The sequence below is a fragment of the Saccopteryx leptura genome, chromosome 1 (assembly GCF_036850995.1).
Source record: "Saccopteryx leptura isolate mSacLep1 chromosome 1, mSacLep1_pri_phased_curated, whole genome shotgun sequence".
Classification (NCBI taxonomy): Eukaryota; Metazoa; Chordata; class Mammalia; order Chiroptera; family Emballonuridae; genus Saccopteryx; species Saccopteryx leptura.
In genome coordinates, this window is record NC_089503.1 from 184,284,549 (window position 1) to 184,301,084 (window position 16,536).

The following is a 16,536-nucleotide window of genomic DNA, read 5'->3' on the forward strand; positions in this document are numbered from 1 at the left end:
TGAGAATAGTTGGAAAGAAAGGGGTTATGGAAGCAGGGAGGCCAGTTAGGAGGCTAGCAGGATGGGTTAAGCAGCAGGTGATGGGGGCTTGGACTAGGGTGGCAGCAGTGGAAGCACTCAGATTCCAGATGTATTTTGAAAACTCACAGTTGGAGTAGATGTGGGAGATGAGGAACAAGAGGAGTCTGGGGTGATCTCAAGGTTTCTGGCAATCAGAAAGACTGCAGTTGCCACTTACTGAGAGGAGGAAAACTGCAGAGATCTGGGGGAAGATTAAAGGCTCAGATCTGCACATGTTAAATTTGTGATGCCAATTAGCCTTCCAAGTGGAGATACCAAGTACGAAGCTAGATATTTGAGTGTGGCATTCAGGGGAGACGTATGGAGAGAGGTACAAACTGTAAGTTGTCAGACTGCAGATAGTAGTCAAAGTCACAAGACTGGAGGAGCTGAGACAAGACCTGAAGAATGTTCCCTGAGATACCCAGGGCAGCATCTGCCAGCAAGACTGAGGGGTGTGGCTGGTGAGGGAAAGAGGGAAGACAGTGGTAGCCCAGAGCCCTGTGAGGAAGGTCTTTCTTTATAAGAAAGAGAATGATCAGCGGTGTCAGGTGCTGCTGATCTGGGAACATGAGCACAGGGTCAGCAATATGGAGTCATTGGTGGCTGACCAGCTTCCAGTGGAGTGGGGAGAAGAAAACATGCCTGGAGCATTTTCATGGAGAAGCAGAGGAGGATCTAGAGGCAGCAAACACACAGCTTTTTTCAAGATGTTTTCTACATAGGAGAGCAGACAAAACAGGTGAAGAGATGTGGAGTCGAGAGAGGGTTTGCCAAAAGTGGAACCAACCATAAGCTTAAACGGCTCCTCTCAGCTTGGTTGTGCATTCACTCACTGTATACTATACAGCCCCTCTGGAGAATCAGAACAGTTTTAGAGAACAAAAATAATCCTAATATAACCAAGGGTTTACTTTAATTAGGACTGAGAAATAAGGTGAGTTTTATTTGATTTCAGAAGTAGTAAATGAAAATTTAAACTACTTAAACCTTCACTGAGCTATATGAGAGTTACACCAGTGCCATGAATCTCAAGAGCAGAGTGTCACCTGAACCACACTCACCTTGGTGTTGTCGAGCGCTAACAGCAGTGTCCTGCCATTTGTCAGGAAGATCTCCACAGCGTTGTCTCTCAGCTGCCACCAACGCTTGTGAACTTCTTTGATTTCTTCATACGTCCAGGAAAACGATGCTGGTTCTAGTTCTCCCTGAAGGCTCTGGGACACAAGTATTTGCTTTATGTGAAATATTAATAATCATTTTAATTTTAAATTTAAAAAATATCAAAATGCAATATAGAAAGTCTTCCTTTTGTGGCAAAATGGCAGATGAGATTCTCTGAAAATCCTCCCACTACTACACACTTCATAATGCTGAATAAAACTTAGGTGTTTTTTTGTTAACAGACTTTATTTTTATTGTCTTAATCGATTTTATTTTTCAGAATAGATCGAGGCCCCTATTAACATCTTGGTTAGTACGATGCATTTGTCACAGATAATGAGCCAATATTGTGACACTAGTCCTAACTCCATCTGCCCATAGTTTACACGGGGTTCAGCCCTGGTGTGCATGCTGTGGTTGGCATGCGCCCACCATTACAGCCTCACAGAATGGTGGTACTGCCCCAGAGCTTCGCACTCACCTGCTCACCCCTCCTCCCCCTGAACTCCTGGCAACACTGACCATTCTACCATCTCTGCAGGCTTCCCTCTCCCAGCAGGCCAAAGAGTTGGAATCATATTGTATGTAGCCTATTCAAACTGACATCTTTTACTAAGAAAATATTCTTTTAAATGTATATGTGAGCTTGTAAGAATGTAAGAAAACTGAGATCTTCAGGAATCAAAAGTAAAGAGAAATTTGAAAAACAGCAGTCAGGAGAAAGTGACATTCCAGCCTGTGCTATGAGTATTTTACTACAACGGCACTGGCTCCCAACTGAGTTTTAAAAGTAGAGTCAGGAAATATATTACATATAAAATAAAATGTTTAAATGAAAATTTAATATTCTCATTCTTGAAATCGAACTCTTCCTGTTTAGCTCTAACATTCAACATGCAGGCAATTCAACTGACATTCATTTAGCACCCACAGAGAGGTGCTCTGCTAAGTGCTCTGCATGAAATAAGCCCATTTACATGAAAAGGGGCACAGATATTTGGACACACTTTTAAAACATGAGACAACAAGTGTCACATAAGTAAGAACAAATGCTATAAGAGTAGAGAGGAAGGAAGGAGTCCTCAATCTATTATAAGGCAAGGGTACTTTTAGGAAAGTTTTGAAGGAGGAAAATGTTATCTTTGGGCCCAGAAAAAGGTTGGCTGTATATCAACTATTAAATTCCTTGGTTGTCAAAAAGACACTTCTTAAAAAATAACATACTATACTTCTACTAACTGGTATATATGCTGTGGTAACTTCCGTTAAATCATGAAAGAATGCCTACTCATTTTGGGGGACTATATTAAATATTCTTATGAGTTTTTACATTATTTGTTTTACAACTAACTTGTATTCGCAATCATTATTTTCTTTGAATCAAATATGTATTCATCATTAAACCATACATAATCTTATTTTGTATATACTTAGGAAGTTCTATAACTTTTCAGATACACAAAGGCTTATCTCTCCTATTACAAGGATTTCAAAACAATATTTTCATGACATACAAGTCGATCCAGATGAATAAAAAGCTTTCCTATATAAAAAATGCAACTTGAGAATCTTTCTGTAATTTTCTGGATATCAGTATTTCCAGATGAATGAAAAGTATGATTACTAACCTCTGTGACTATCAGGAGGGCGTAAGTTATTCAATTATGTAGTATTTTCCTTTCTTTCGTTAGGCAAACGTATGGGACCGTGAATGGGGTGTGGCAGGAGTCATTACTGTGGAGAGGACAGTGGCAGGGAGCAATGAACAGCAGTGAAATGACAAGAGGGACACCAAGAACTTGTCTCAGAAAGGAACTGCTGAGACTCAGATCACAAGGCAGTAGAGATGGCATGATCTTCTTTTTAGAACTGTCTCAACAACACACAATGGAGAAAAGAAAGCCTCTTCAATAAATGGTGCTGGGAAAACTGGAAAGCCACATGCAAAAGAATGAAACTGGACTACAGTTTGTCCCCCTGTACTAAAATTAACTCAAAATGGATCAAAGATCTAAACATAAGACCTGAAACAATTAAGTACATAGAAGAAGACATAGGTACTCAACTCATGGACCTGGGTTTTAAAGAGCATTTTATGAATTTGACTCCAAAGGCAAGAGAAGTGAAGGCAAAAATTAATGAATGGGACTACATCAGACTAAGAAGTTTTTGCTCAGCAAGAGAAACTGATAACAAAATAAACAGACAGCCAACTAAATGGGAAATGATATTTTCAAACAACAGCTCAGATAAGGGCCTAATATCCAAAATATACAAAGAACTCATAAAACTCAACAACAAACAAACAAACAATCCAATAAAAAAATGGGAAGAAGACATGAACAGACACTTCTCCCAGGAAGAAATACAAATGGCCAACAGATATATGAAAAGATGCTCATCTTCTTTAGCTATTAGAGAAATGCAAATCAAAACTGCAATGAGATACCACCTCACACCTGTTAGATTAGCTATTATTAACAAGACAGGGAATAGCAAATGTTGGAGAGGCTGTGGAGAAAAAGGAACCCTCATACACTGTTGGTGGGAATGTAAAGTAGTACAACCATTATGGAAGAAAGTATGGTGGTTCCTCAAAAAACTGAAAATAGAACTACCTTATGACCCAGCAATCCCTCTACTGGGTATATACCCCCAAAACTCAGAAACACTGATACGTAAAGACACATGCAGCCCCATGTTCATTGCAGCATTGTTCACAGTGGCCAGGACATGGAAACAACCAAAAAGCCCTTCAATAGATGACTGGATAAAGAAGAAGTGGCACATATACACTATGGAATACTACTCAGCCATAAGAAATGATGACATCGGATCATTTACAGCAAAATGGTGGGATCTTGATAACATGATACGAAGTGAAATAAGTAAATCAGAAAAAACCAGGAACTGCATTATTCCATATGTAGGTGGGACATAAAAGTGAAACTAAGAGACATTGATAAGAGTGTGGTGGTTACAGGGGGTGGGGGGAAAGGGAGAGGGAAAGGGGGAGGGGGAGGGGCACAAAGAAAACTAGATAGAAGGTGACAGAGGACAATCTGACTTTGGGTGATGGTTATGCAACTTAACTGAACGACAAGATAACCTGGACTTGTTATCTTTGAATATATGTATCCTGATTTATTGATGTCGCCCCATTAAAAAAATAAAATTATTTTAAAAAAAAGAATGTTTGAAATTCAGATAAGTCTACACATAAAGTCACAATTAATGAGCTATAATAGTTCTACCTGCTTTTTGCTGGTACTGAATTTGTATGTTTTTGGAGTTTGTGTGATTTAATTAGTATACCCTTAAGCTTCTACTCACCGAATTTTCAACTGTATCAGAAGCATTATCTTCCACAAAATACATTCCACATTTACCTGCAAAATATAACTGTATCTGAGTTTAAAAACGTGTGGGCATTATTAGATTAGGTGGTTAAAAGCATGACCTTTGGAGTCAGTGGCCTGAATTCAAATACTATCACCCAGAAACAGTTCCTGACACTCAATACCTATTTTTGAACAGCATCCGTGAGAGCTCAGGTGAGCTGCTCAATCTTTGTGTCTTAGTTTCCCTATAAAAAGAAGGGGGTAGAGAGAGGAATATATGTCACAGGGTTACTGTGGGAATTAGATTATGCTTATTAATAGTGCCTGGCACTCAGTGCTAAAAAAAATACTGGCTATTGATTTTTGCCAGTATTCTTATATTATTAGCATATTATCTTGCTTTACTATGTCATACATTGACTGAAATCAAGTTGTAAACCAAATTTTCTAGCAAAAGAGGAATTCTTAATTATTTTGGTGACTTAAAACTCAAGGCAGAAATGCCTTAATACATCCTCCCACAATTTATCCTGCTTCATAGGCTGTCATTAATATGTCCTTACATCACATATTCCAATGGTAGGAACTGCCTGGACTCTGCACTGTGTGCTGGCCACCTTTGAGCACTAGCATGGCTGGCTCAGGGAAGGGTGCTTTCTCCGTGCTGTGACCATGTGGCTCAGTTCCAGCAAGCTCAGAGCTCTGTACATTGGGCCCTGGGAGCAGTGGCTTTAGCCTATAGAAGGGATATTTATTCACGTTTGAGGGCTCATCAAAGTGCAGATGGCTGGGACCCACCCCAGAGTTTTAGATTCAGCTGGTCAGGGCTGGGGCTCTGGAAAGTGTATCTGAGAGGTTTCATGTGAGGATACAAGTTGGCTCTTTAAGGAACAGAGACCAAGTGGCATAACTCCATTCCTTCATATCTTGAGGAAAATATTTCTCACCTAATGTATCTACATAGGTATGCATGCACTGACAATCTTGGCCTTTCTCTCAGAAGTACACTAGAGAATATAAATTATACATCTCCATGTGGATCTATCTCTTATGCATAGATATATCTTTTAAAACAGTAGGCATATAATTATACCAATAAATCTTCACTTTAAAATCAAAATTGATACATAATAAATGATTAGATATAAAAATGTATATTCATGAAGAAAGTCAACTTTATAAAAATTAAAGTGCTATTTCTATGTTTTTCAGGAATAAGACTGTCATTTCTTCATACACACAAGTCAATGCATATAATGCTAAGGCAAAATAACCTATATTAGAGGAAGTTTACCTTATTTAATGGCAGTGTGTCAAAAACAATGCTTCAAATGATCAAGAATAAAGTAAGGCAGGGCAAATCTGTGTAAAACTCTTCAAAATGTGACTTACCTAATAACAACTCACCGGCTGTCTCTCTAGATGGTGCAACACTGATACATCTTCTATTTACTCTGTCAGAATATATTTAAAGTTACTATTATTAAGTCTTTTGACCAATTTTATAAAGTATAAGCTTTATTTTATAAAAGATTCCAGCAAAGCAAGAGTTTCAAGCACAATATGTCTTGTCAAAATCTACATACATAAACATGTTATCTCATTCTTTAACATTCTGATAGAGGAAAAGTGACGAAACTTTTAGAGACAATCCCTATACCTTCTATGAAAAACATGGGATTGAGTTACTGAAAGAGACTTCAGTATTTTATATTTTCCAGTAAATAAGTAAACACTGGTTCAAGCCTCTTATACTCTGAACACAGAAAAGAAGCCTAGCTTCTAGGAAAAATGGGATTTAAAGTCACAAGTCCTCTATCCTTCAGTCAAGTCACTTATGTTCTTTGAGTTTCAGTAAAATGGGCATGATAATAACTGCCCCATTTACTCCTCAGCAATGTTATGATACACAGGGTGCTACATCTTCCTCACGTAACAACAGAAAAGGAAACTGACACAGAGAGGCAGGTAACTTGCCCAAAAATCAGAAAGTGGGAAGAGCAGGGCCAGAATTTGAACTTTTAATCCCCATGCTAACTGCCTGCTGATCCACCAGCAGCACTGTCTATCCCACTGAGCTGTCAGGCCATGAACTACGAAAACACCTGTGTGCAAACAAGGAAGTCCAAGGACTCCTTCCTATAAAAAGTGTCCTTTCCTTTTGGATTCTGGCCATTCCATCTTGTCCTCTCTTGAGCTATGCTTAGGACCTTTCTGTAAGCCATAGTATTGTCTAAAATAATTAGTACATAAGTACCACAACACACTCTAAAAATCTTTAACTCCTTCAACAAAAAAGAAAATGTCTTACCTTATAGACTCACTTGCAGCTTTGTCTTTTACAGTAGAAGAGAAAGAAGAATGAGTTTTGTCTTCAAAGAGGTAAGAGAGTGGTGGTTTGACCATGTCTATTAAGGAAAAGAGGACATATTATCTTCACCTAATGACCATAGTTATCTGCTCTAATTATATGCTGAATCAAGAAGCCACTGTTACCTTCTGATTTCTGCCTATCCCTAAGGAGATATTTGTTTGGAATAGTTAAGTAGCATCTCTGTAAACGCCTCCTCTCTCGATTTGGCCCTTCTGTAGGATCCAGCTGCCAGGATGATGGATAGTAGATAGGGTCATACCAGACTGCTCTGCATGTCAAAAGAAAAGAGTGTTTTTAAGTGGCAATCTGAAGTACTTATAGCTTTTAAAAAAATTATATAAATTGAATAAATCAAAACTTATCTAGTCATTTAAAAACCCCCCAACTATTTATATAACTGGACTAGGGAATACAGATACATAGTACAAAAGAATAACATAAAATAATAAATATTCCAGTCTCCCAGTTCCCCACCTAGAAGTAAGCTCTGCTACCAGTTTCCTGTATCTATTAGAAATTTTAAAAGATATAGATGACTACTATAAATTCTTTAACAACATGTATACTTTAGCAATACAATGGGCTTAATATGGTTAACTAAAGAAAAAAATCAATTTTCCAAATTAATATTTTATATATCCTATTTTGCCTACTATCTAATGTAACAAACAAAATTAGTTCATTTGTATAGTATAAATTACATTTTTTTTTTTAATTTAGAAAATTAGATTTAACAGGGTGACATAGATTTCAGGTAAACGTCTCCACAGCATTTGAATAGTCGATCATATTATAGATCCACCACCCAAAGTCAAATCATTTTGTTACCTTATTTTAAAAATCACATTTTTAGACAATTTAAAAATAAATATTTTAAATGAAAATAAATAACTAGTAGGATCATATTAAATATAATTAGAAATAAATAATAGAAAAAATTACCCTTAAGTTTACTACCCTAAACATATAATATTGGTAGTGGTTATTTTCTTTTATTGTTTAAAATTGCAGTTTTACTTATTATGCACTTATACACATTTGTATATCCTATTTCATTCACCGAACACATTATCATCTTAACTACCATCAGTTTAAATGGCTAATTAATATTGCCCTGAGTCGATGCATCATAATGTAATCAACTCTATTACTGTTGTTATATATTTGTTTCCATTTTATTCACTACCACATATAATGCAAAAGACGGAAAACTTTATGTTTATTGCCTTTCCATATTTTGAATATTTCCCTTAGGACAGAATCCCTAGAACAGGATAACTGGAGTTAGAAATAAAATGTGTGTAGGGTTCATGACATATTATAGTTTGTCAGCATGGACAAAAATCACCAAACCTCTAACCAAGGACTAAGACATGTTTCATATTAGCACCTAAAATTTATTTTTTATTTTTTATTTTTATTTTTATTTTTTTCATTTTTCTGAAGCTGGAAACGGGGAGAGACAGTCAGACAGACTCCCACATGTGCCCGACCGGGATCCACCCGGCACGCCCACCATGGGGCAACGCTCTGCCCACCAGGGGGCGATGCTCTGCCCATCCTGGGCGTTGCCATGTTGCGACCAGAGCCACTCTAGCGCCTGAGGCAGAGGCCACAGAGCCATCCCCAGCGCCCGGGCCATCTTTGCTCCAATGGAGCCTTGGCTGCAGGAGGTAAAATTTTTTAATGGTAACATAAAAGGTAAAATCTGGTATCTAAAGGTTTTAAAAAACTAAATTAGCCTCTGGCAATACTGAATATTTCACCAGCTGTTTATTCTGCTTGTCTATGTGAAGAGTATATTCATGTTTTTTGCTCATCAGACTTTTGCGATGTTAATATTTTACTTTAAAATCTTTATGTATTTTAAAAATGATGAAAGTATTAACTGATATATTTGCTGAAAATAAAATTTCATGTTTTGTTGTTAATTATATTAGAAACAAAGTTCAAATCCATTCATTTCTTCTTCTTAGTTTCTTCTATTATGTTTGATGTTAAAATCCCTCCATCAAAGAGTTGATAAATAACCCATTTTATCCTACTTTATAAATTTTCTTCTACTTTAAAATTCTTTCATTCACCTGGCATTTTATTCAGAGTATAATATTTAGTGTGTTTTAGCACCCCAAAGACATACCAACCCCTTATCTTATAGCCAACAGACACATGGAAAGATGCTCAGCATCACTAATCATCAGGAAATGCAAATCAAAACCATAATGAGATATCACCTCATACCACTCAGAATGTCCAGTATCAATAAATCAACAAACCCTTAGTGTTGGCAAGAAGGAAGAGAAAAGGGAACTCTCACGCACTGTTGGTGGAAATGTAAATTGGTACGGCCACCATGGAAAACAATATGGAGGGTCCTCAATAAATTAAAAATTGAACTACCTTAATGATTCAGCAACTCCACATCTAGGTATTTATATGAAAAAGTTCAATATACTAGTTAAAAAAATATGAATCCCTATATTCATTGCAGCATTATATACAATACCACCTATGTGTTCATAGATGGATGAATAAATAAATGTGGTATACATATACAACAGAGTATTACTTGGCCATAAAAAAATGAAATTTGCCATTTGCAACAACATGAATTAACCCAGAAGGTATTAAGTGAAATAAGTCAGAAAGAGGAAAACATATACTGTATAATTTCATTTATATGTGGAATGTAAAAAACAAAACAGAAACAAACTCACAGACACTGAGAACAAACCAATAGCTGCCAGATGAGAGGAGGGTTGGGGAGGACGGAGCCAAAAAGGCGAAGGGATTAAGAAGTACAAACTGGCAGTTATAAAATAGTCACAGGGATATAAAGTACAGGAAATATAGTCAATACTATTATGATAACTATATGTGTATGGTGCCAGGTGGGTACTAGACTTCATAAGTCTAATCATTATGTTATAGTCTTGAACCATAACTGAAAATCTAATAAATCTAAATCCAAACAAATAAATCTAATCAGTTATTATACATAAATTTAGAGAATGACACTTTAATTTTCCTCTTCATTATTTATTAAGCATTTTTCTTTTTTCTCAGAGAGAGACAGGAAGGGAAAGAGATGAGAAGCATCAACTCGTAGTTGCGGCATTTTAGTTGTTCATTGATTGCTTCTCATATGTGCCTTGACTGGGGGGCTCCAGTGAGCCAGGACCCCTGCACAAGCCAGTGATCTTTGGGCTCAAACTAGTGACCTTGGAACCATGTTGATGATCCCACACTCAAGCCAGATGAGCCTGCGTTAAGGCCAGCAACTTTGGGGTCTTGAACCAGGGTCCTGACCACCCCAGGTTGACGATCTATCCACTGCAATGAAGCATCTTTTAAATGATATTAAAGTTTTAAAATTAAAGTCAATAAATAGATTTTACTGGTTGGAAGAACTAATGCCTCTATTTTTATCCCCACCCCCACCCCAGGATTAAAAAAAATACTCTTATAGGATTATTGTTCAAGATGAAATAAATCACAAATGATCAAAACATATAAACTAATGAAATAGGCCCTGGCTGGTTGGCTCAGTGGTAGAGCGTCGGCCTGGCGTGCGGAAGTCCCGGGTTCGATTCCTGGCCAGGGCACACAGGAGAAGTGCCCATTTGCTTCTCCACCCCTCCCCCTCTCCTTCCTCTCTGTCTCTCTCTTCCCCTCCCGCAGCCGAGGCTCCATTGGAGCAAAGATGGCCCGGGCACTGGAGATGGCTCTTTGGCCTCTGCCCCAGGCGCTGGAGTGGCTCTGGTTGCAACAGAGCGACGCCCCAGAGGGGCAGAGCGTCGCCCACAGGGCATGCCGGGTGGATCCCGGTCGGGCACATGCGGGAGTCTGTCTGACTGTCTCTCCCTGTTTCCAGCTTCAGAAAAATACAAAACAAACAAACAAACAAAAAAAAGCTTAAAAAACAAACAAACAAAAAAACCTAATGAAATAATGTTATGAATTGTTACTGTGGGATGAAACTAGTATTTGGCACAGACATATATGACAGTCACGCAAGACGACCTTGAGTGCCTGCCAGCACGGCTCACCTGTCATGCATCAGCTGCTGGCTGAGCTCCTGCCAGTGCCGGCCGGCACTCAGATCCCCTTTGTACATCCCTCTGATGTGCTGGATCACCTTCTTCCTCTCAATTCCTTGGGAAAGAGACACTGCCTGGGTGATATCTGCAGCTATTTTAGATATATCCTTTGATTTTGAATCAAGACGCTGAAAGAGACTAAACAAACAAGACTGTCCATAAGTTAAGCACATGTGGAACATGAAATGCGTATCAAAACATGATTCTTTAGAACTAAAAGTATATATGAAATCTAATGGGTTCCTAAAAGACATGACTTTACAACACATAGGTTTCCTACCTTTGTTGATTATTATTAACTGTTTTCTGCCAGGTGGCTTTATTCACACCTTCTTCAGTTTCATATTTCTTTTGTTCCTAAAAGATTTAAATAATAATGTACTATATAAAACTTTTTATTACTTAACATTGGCACACAGCCCAATTAATTAATTGTAAAACCAAGTTAACAAAGAAAAAAAATTATCCCCAGATGACCAGAATATTAAAATACATCAACCATTTAAATCAGCGGTTCTCAACCTGTGGGTCGCGACCCCGGCAGGGGTTGAACGACCAAAACACAGGGGTCGCCTAAAGCCATCGGAAATACATATTTTATTTAAAAATGTATTGTATAATAAATATGTATTTTCTGATGGCTTTAATAAATATGTATTTTCCGATGGCTTTAATAAATATGTATTTTCCGATGGCTTTATAAATATGTATTTTCTGATGGCTTTAATAAATATGTATTTTCTGATGGCTTTAGGCGACCCCTGTGTTTTGGTCGTTAGACCCCCGCCGGGGTCGCGACCCACAGGTTGAGAACCACTGACTTAAACAATGCTATAATTCCCCTTTGTTTCCATACAATTTGGGTCACAGGAATTAGGTCAGAATAGTTAACTAGAGTTGCCAAACCTGACGGCTTGCAAAGGTGCTTCCTTTTTCTTTAAAGAACCCCTAACTCAAGGTTGGTTCTTCAACTTGCTTGTGACTGTAAAAATCTTTCCTTCACTGAAAGCTACTGATAATGGATAAGGATAACCACAGAAAACATTCCTTAAATAAGCCTGTTAATTCTCTCATTGTACAAAAGCAATATATATAGGGGAAAAAGTATTTCAAATTCATCATCAATGATACTCTATAATAATAAAAAAACAAGCCTTCAATCAGTGTTTCATTACAGTCAATGGGATCTTCTAAGAAAACTGTTTCTATGTTTCACCCACTCACCTCCTTGATAATTTTGAGAAGCTCCGGTTTTGTTGCTACACTGGGAGGGATGCACTTGTGGCCACACAGCTTTAAAGCATTCATAAGCACTTCTGCTGTGTCCAGTTCTTCCTGAGTCAATTCATCTTGGTGATTATGTATCAACTCTGACAAATACAAAACTAACTTGGCTCCATGCTTTAAGACAAAGTAACAATTATTTTTCAGTCATAAAGAACTTTTTTCTTACATTAAAATTATTTAACAGTAATTAAATTAAATTATATTGCTAGATTTACTTGGTTGTATCTGATTTGAATAAATTAGCTAAAAAGGACATTTTGGGGACAAATGAAAAATTTGATTATGTATTAGATATATGACAACATTAAGGAGTATGCTAATTTTGTTAGGTATAATGTTGTTATGATTATATAAGAAAATGTCTTTTAAGACCTGGAATGCTGAGGTCACCTGGTCAAGGCACATATGGGAGTTGATGTTTCCTGCTCCTCCCCCCTTCTCTCTCTCTTTTTCCCCCCTCTCTAAAATGAATTTTAAAAACCATGTTTTTGAATAATGTCATAATTTCTATAAATTACTTTAAAACATTTCAGAAAAAGAAGAAATGATTCCAATATTATAAAAAATATTAACAATTGTTAAATCAATGTTACGGTTATATGGTATTTATTATCCTATTCTATTTTTCTTAGTATGCTTGAAAATTTTTACTGTGAAAGGTAAAAAAAAAAAAGAAAGTAAAAAGAGAGGAAAAGGAAGGAAGGAAGGGAAAGAGAGAGGGAAGGAAAATAGAAAAGAAGAAAAAATAAAAGCCAGTAAGCAGGCTTTTGGGAAAAGAATTCTTCTCAGCACCTGGGGCTGATGCACTCGAAGCAATCAAGCCATGGCTGTGGGAGAGGAAGACAGAAAGAGAGAGAGAGAGAGAGAGAGAGAGAGAGAGAAGAAGCAGATGGTTGCTTCTCCTGTGTGCCCTGACCAGGAATTGAACCTGGAACATCCACACCCCAGGCCGATGCTCTACCACTGAGCAACCCAGCCAGGGCCTTTTAGTTCTTTTCATAGGAAAATTTAACTGGAAGGGGAAATTTCCTTTAAACCTTGAGATAAGGGAGCTATGCTTATTTATTTTTTCTCCCTTGACTTCTGCTTGGTAAAAGTTGGTAAAATTCCAAAACAGAAAGCTATCTTTGAATGAGCTGATAAACCCTTCACTACTCCCTACAGAGAATTCTAAAACCAATGAGAACTCAGCACTTGTAAATGTCCAGAGAAGAGGTGGTTTAGGCCTGTCTTTTATGAACAGATCCTATAATTAAAATTTAAGTGTTGTTACTTAAGGCAATGACAATTGTCCTTCATAGCGTGAACCTGCACCCAGCTTTAACTCATGATTGTTTAGGTGGCCCTTCTACATCCGACTGTTATGTGTACACTATGTATTATTTTTATTTTTTTATTTTTCCGAAGTGAGAAGCAGGGGGTAGTCAGACAGACTCCTACATGCATCTGACCGGGATCCACCCGGCATGCCTTCCAGGAGGCAATGCTTGGCCCCTCTGGGGCATTGCTCCGCTACAATCGGAGCCATTCTAGCACCTGAGGTGGAGACCCTGTAGCCATCCTCAGCACCCGGGCCAACTTTGCTCCAGTGGAGCCTTGGCTGCAGGAGGGGAAGAGAGAGATAGAGAGAAAGGAGAGGGGGAAAGGTGGAGAAGCAGTTGGGCGCTTCTCCTGTGTGCCCTGGCTGGGAATCAAACCCAGGCCTTCAACACGCCAGGATGACACTCTACCAACCAGCCAGGGCTATACTATGTATTATTTAGACATTAATTCTGCCAACAAGTTAAATATGCATAATTTTACTTTTTAAGACTATGCATTAATACAAATACCACTGTTTCACTTTATGACATTTTAAACAGTAAATAGTATTAAATGTCAGTAAATGGATTTGGAACTTTGAATTTTGGGTGGTATTTATATTAACATGCTGAATCACATCATGTCATTTCCTAAAAGCATAAGATGAATATATGCATGATGAAAATAGCAAAGCTCATTTTAACGCCACATTTTAAATGAGTCAGGAGACAGCAGCTACCTGACCAAAAGAGAAAACTGAGCAGATGCTCAGCGAGTAAAAGGCCTGAAGAGTTGGCAAATAAAGATATTTGGTAAATGACTGGATTTCTTTTCACACATGTCCAGGTTCTTCATATAACTCTAAAAACATTTCCGTTTAATATTCAGCAACATTCTAAAATCATCTTGAAAAACTATCAGAAATGTTTTTACTCTGAATACCCACATAATATGTGATTTATCAGTCACTGAAGTTGTTTCTAATAACTCATTTTAACATCCTCTGATTAATCATTTATTAATTGCAGTTCCTGGGACTAGAAAAGGTGTTACCAGGGATCAATGAGAAAAAAAAAAGTCTTATTTCCAGCTCTCAAAATATTAATTTTGGAACTGAATCTATCAAACACAAATCCTAGGAAAATAATAAAATGCTAAAATGTGTAAAAATACAATTTCCCATTAAAGTTTCTAAAAAGAAAGCATTCTGGGTAGACTGGAAAAAGGCAGGGCTTTGAAGGTGGTACAAAGTGGGCTGGGCACATGGGTGACAGATGGGGTGGCAGTTAGGCAGACACAGGAGGGGAGAGAAAAGGCATTTCAGGATGCATGGACACGTGGACAAGGCAGTGTGTCAGCAGAATACAGAGGCTGTGAAGAGGGTACAGTACAGATGAATTGCTCTTGAAAAGAGGAGATGTTACCCACTGGAAAGTAAGCCAGACTCAAGTTGTTGCAGAAGAAACCTGGGGCTTTAAAAATCAGGCAGGTCACAAATGAATTTTTGTGGGTAGCTGTAAAGAGGCACAAGCAGACCTCTATGCACTGCTGTGGAACGACTGCTAGGAGATACTGTTAGCTGAAGAAAGCACAGTGCAGAAGAGTGTACAGTTCACTATCTTTGTGTTGAGAAGTGAGGGAGATTAACATACGTGTATGTATAAATGTGTGTGTGTGTGTGTGTGTGTGTATACAGATTTATTCACACATCCAAACAAAGTAAAAAGCAAATAAAGATGGTTAGCTAGAGAGAAAAGCTAGAAGCTCTCTGAATGTGCTATTCTCACAATTTTGATTTTGGATCCATGTAGACATTTTACATAATTAAAAATGAAATTAAATAAATACAACCCAATGGAATCTCTAAAAACAGAAAACAAACTGAAAAGAAAAAGAAACTAATTAGTTGAAGTTGGTGGCATAACCAAACAGAAAATTATTTTCAGTGCTTTTACACTAGAGTATTTTCATGGTGCATCCCTCATCCATGATAAGAACAAAATAACCACAAGAAATCTCAAACTGCATTCAGTGGCCTTGTCTTTACTGATAAAGGTGGTCATCTAATTTTGCAAATGTTACATACGATATAGAAAGATAAAATTAGTATGTTAATGTTATCAGGAATCAAGATGATTAACATTAATAAAAAGAAATACAAATATAAAGTCCAAGAAAAAATGATAAACTTATGATTTTTCCCCCCTAAAAAGATACGTATTTCCTAGTTGTTTACACTAAAAAGGGTCAGAAGAAATGATGACCTATATAGAAACGAATCTACCTTAATCTCTGGATTTTGGTCTCTAAGTACTATTATCGCATTAAAAGAAAATAGGAGCTTTTGGGGAAATGCCTGGTTATAAGTTGGGAAGAAAATATATAGGATGGTCCTGGGGCATCCTTCTGTTCCAGAAAACAAGGAATTTAATCACATTAATGTGTTAAAAATTAAATGGCCATGTTAAAAGAACACAACAGCTTGAATCTACAGAGGTGTTGATCTGAATATCTGATAACAAATTACAACAGTTTGAAGCTATTTATAAAATTTATAAAAAAATACCTGAGTTCATAATGATACCTCAAAAATAAAAACAATATACATAAATTAGAGGTTGTTAGGGTATCAATTCATTACTCTAAAAATTAAGAAATAGAGGAAATAAATAAGCATTTGTCTTGCCTTTCCTACACAGGCTATAATTTAGGACAGCCAAATAGTTGATAGGGAATATTCTGTCCTATAGCTCAGTGGTTCCCAACCTTTTTTGGGCCATGGACCAGTTTAATGTCAGAAAATATTTTCACAGACCAGCCTTTAGGGTGGGACAGATAAATGTATCACGTGACTGAGAGAAGAATCAAGAGTGAGTCGACTGAGACGAATGTAACAGAGGGAATTGGG

The 16,536-nt window shown here is 37.4% G+C and overlaps 1 protein-coding gene across 3 annotated transcripts in view; it reads right to left on the reverse strand.

Moving 5' to 3' along the window:
- The window catches only part of LYST (lysosomal trafficking regulator), a 249,598-nt gene that overhangs the window by 74,613 nt on the left and 158,449 nt on the right, over window positions 1-16,536 (reverse strand). For all 3 annotated transcript variants that reach the window (XM_066382725.1, XM_066382706.1, XM_066382715.1), the window contains 8 exons: window positions 12,264-12,440; window positions 11,320-11,396; window positions 10,989-11,177; window positions 7,062-7,207; window positions 6,877-6,973; window positions 5,958-6,019; window positions 4,558-4,613; window positions 1,125-1,277 (listed from right to left, as the gene is read on the reverse strand). In XM_066382725.1, the coding sequence (XP_066238822.1) occupies window positions 1,125-1,277; window positions 4,558-4,613; window positions 5,958-6,019; window positions 6,877-6,973; window positions 7,062-7,207; window positions 10,989-11,177; window positions 11,320-11,396; window positions 12,264-12,440 (957 nt within the window). The remainder of the gene's footprint in view (window positions 1-1,124; window positions 1,278-4,557; window positions 4,614-5,957; window positions 6,020-6,876; window positions 6,974-7,061; window positions 7,208-10,988; window positions 11,178-11,319; window positions 11,397-12,263; window positions 12,441-16,536) is intronic.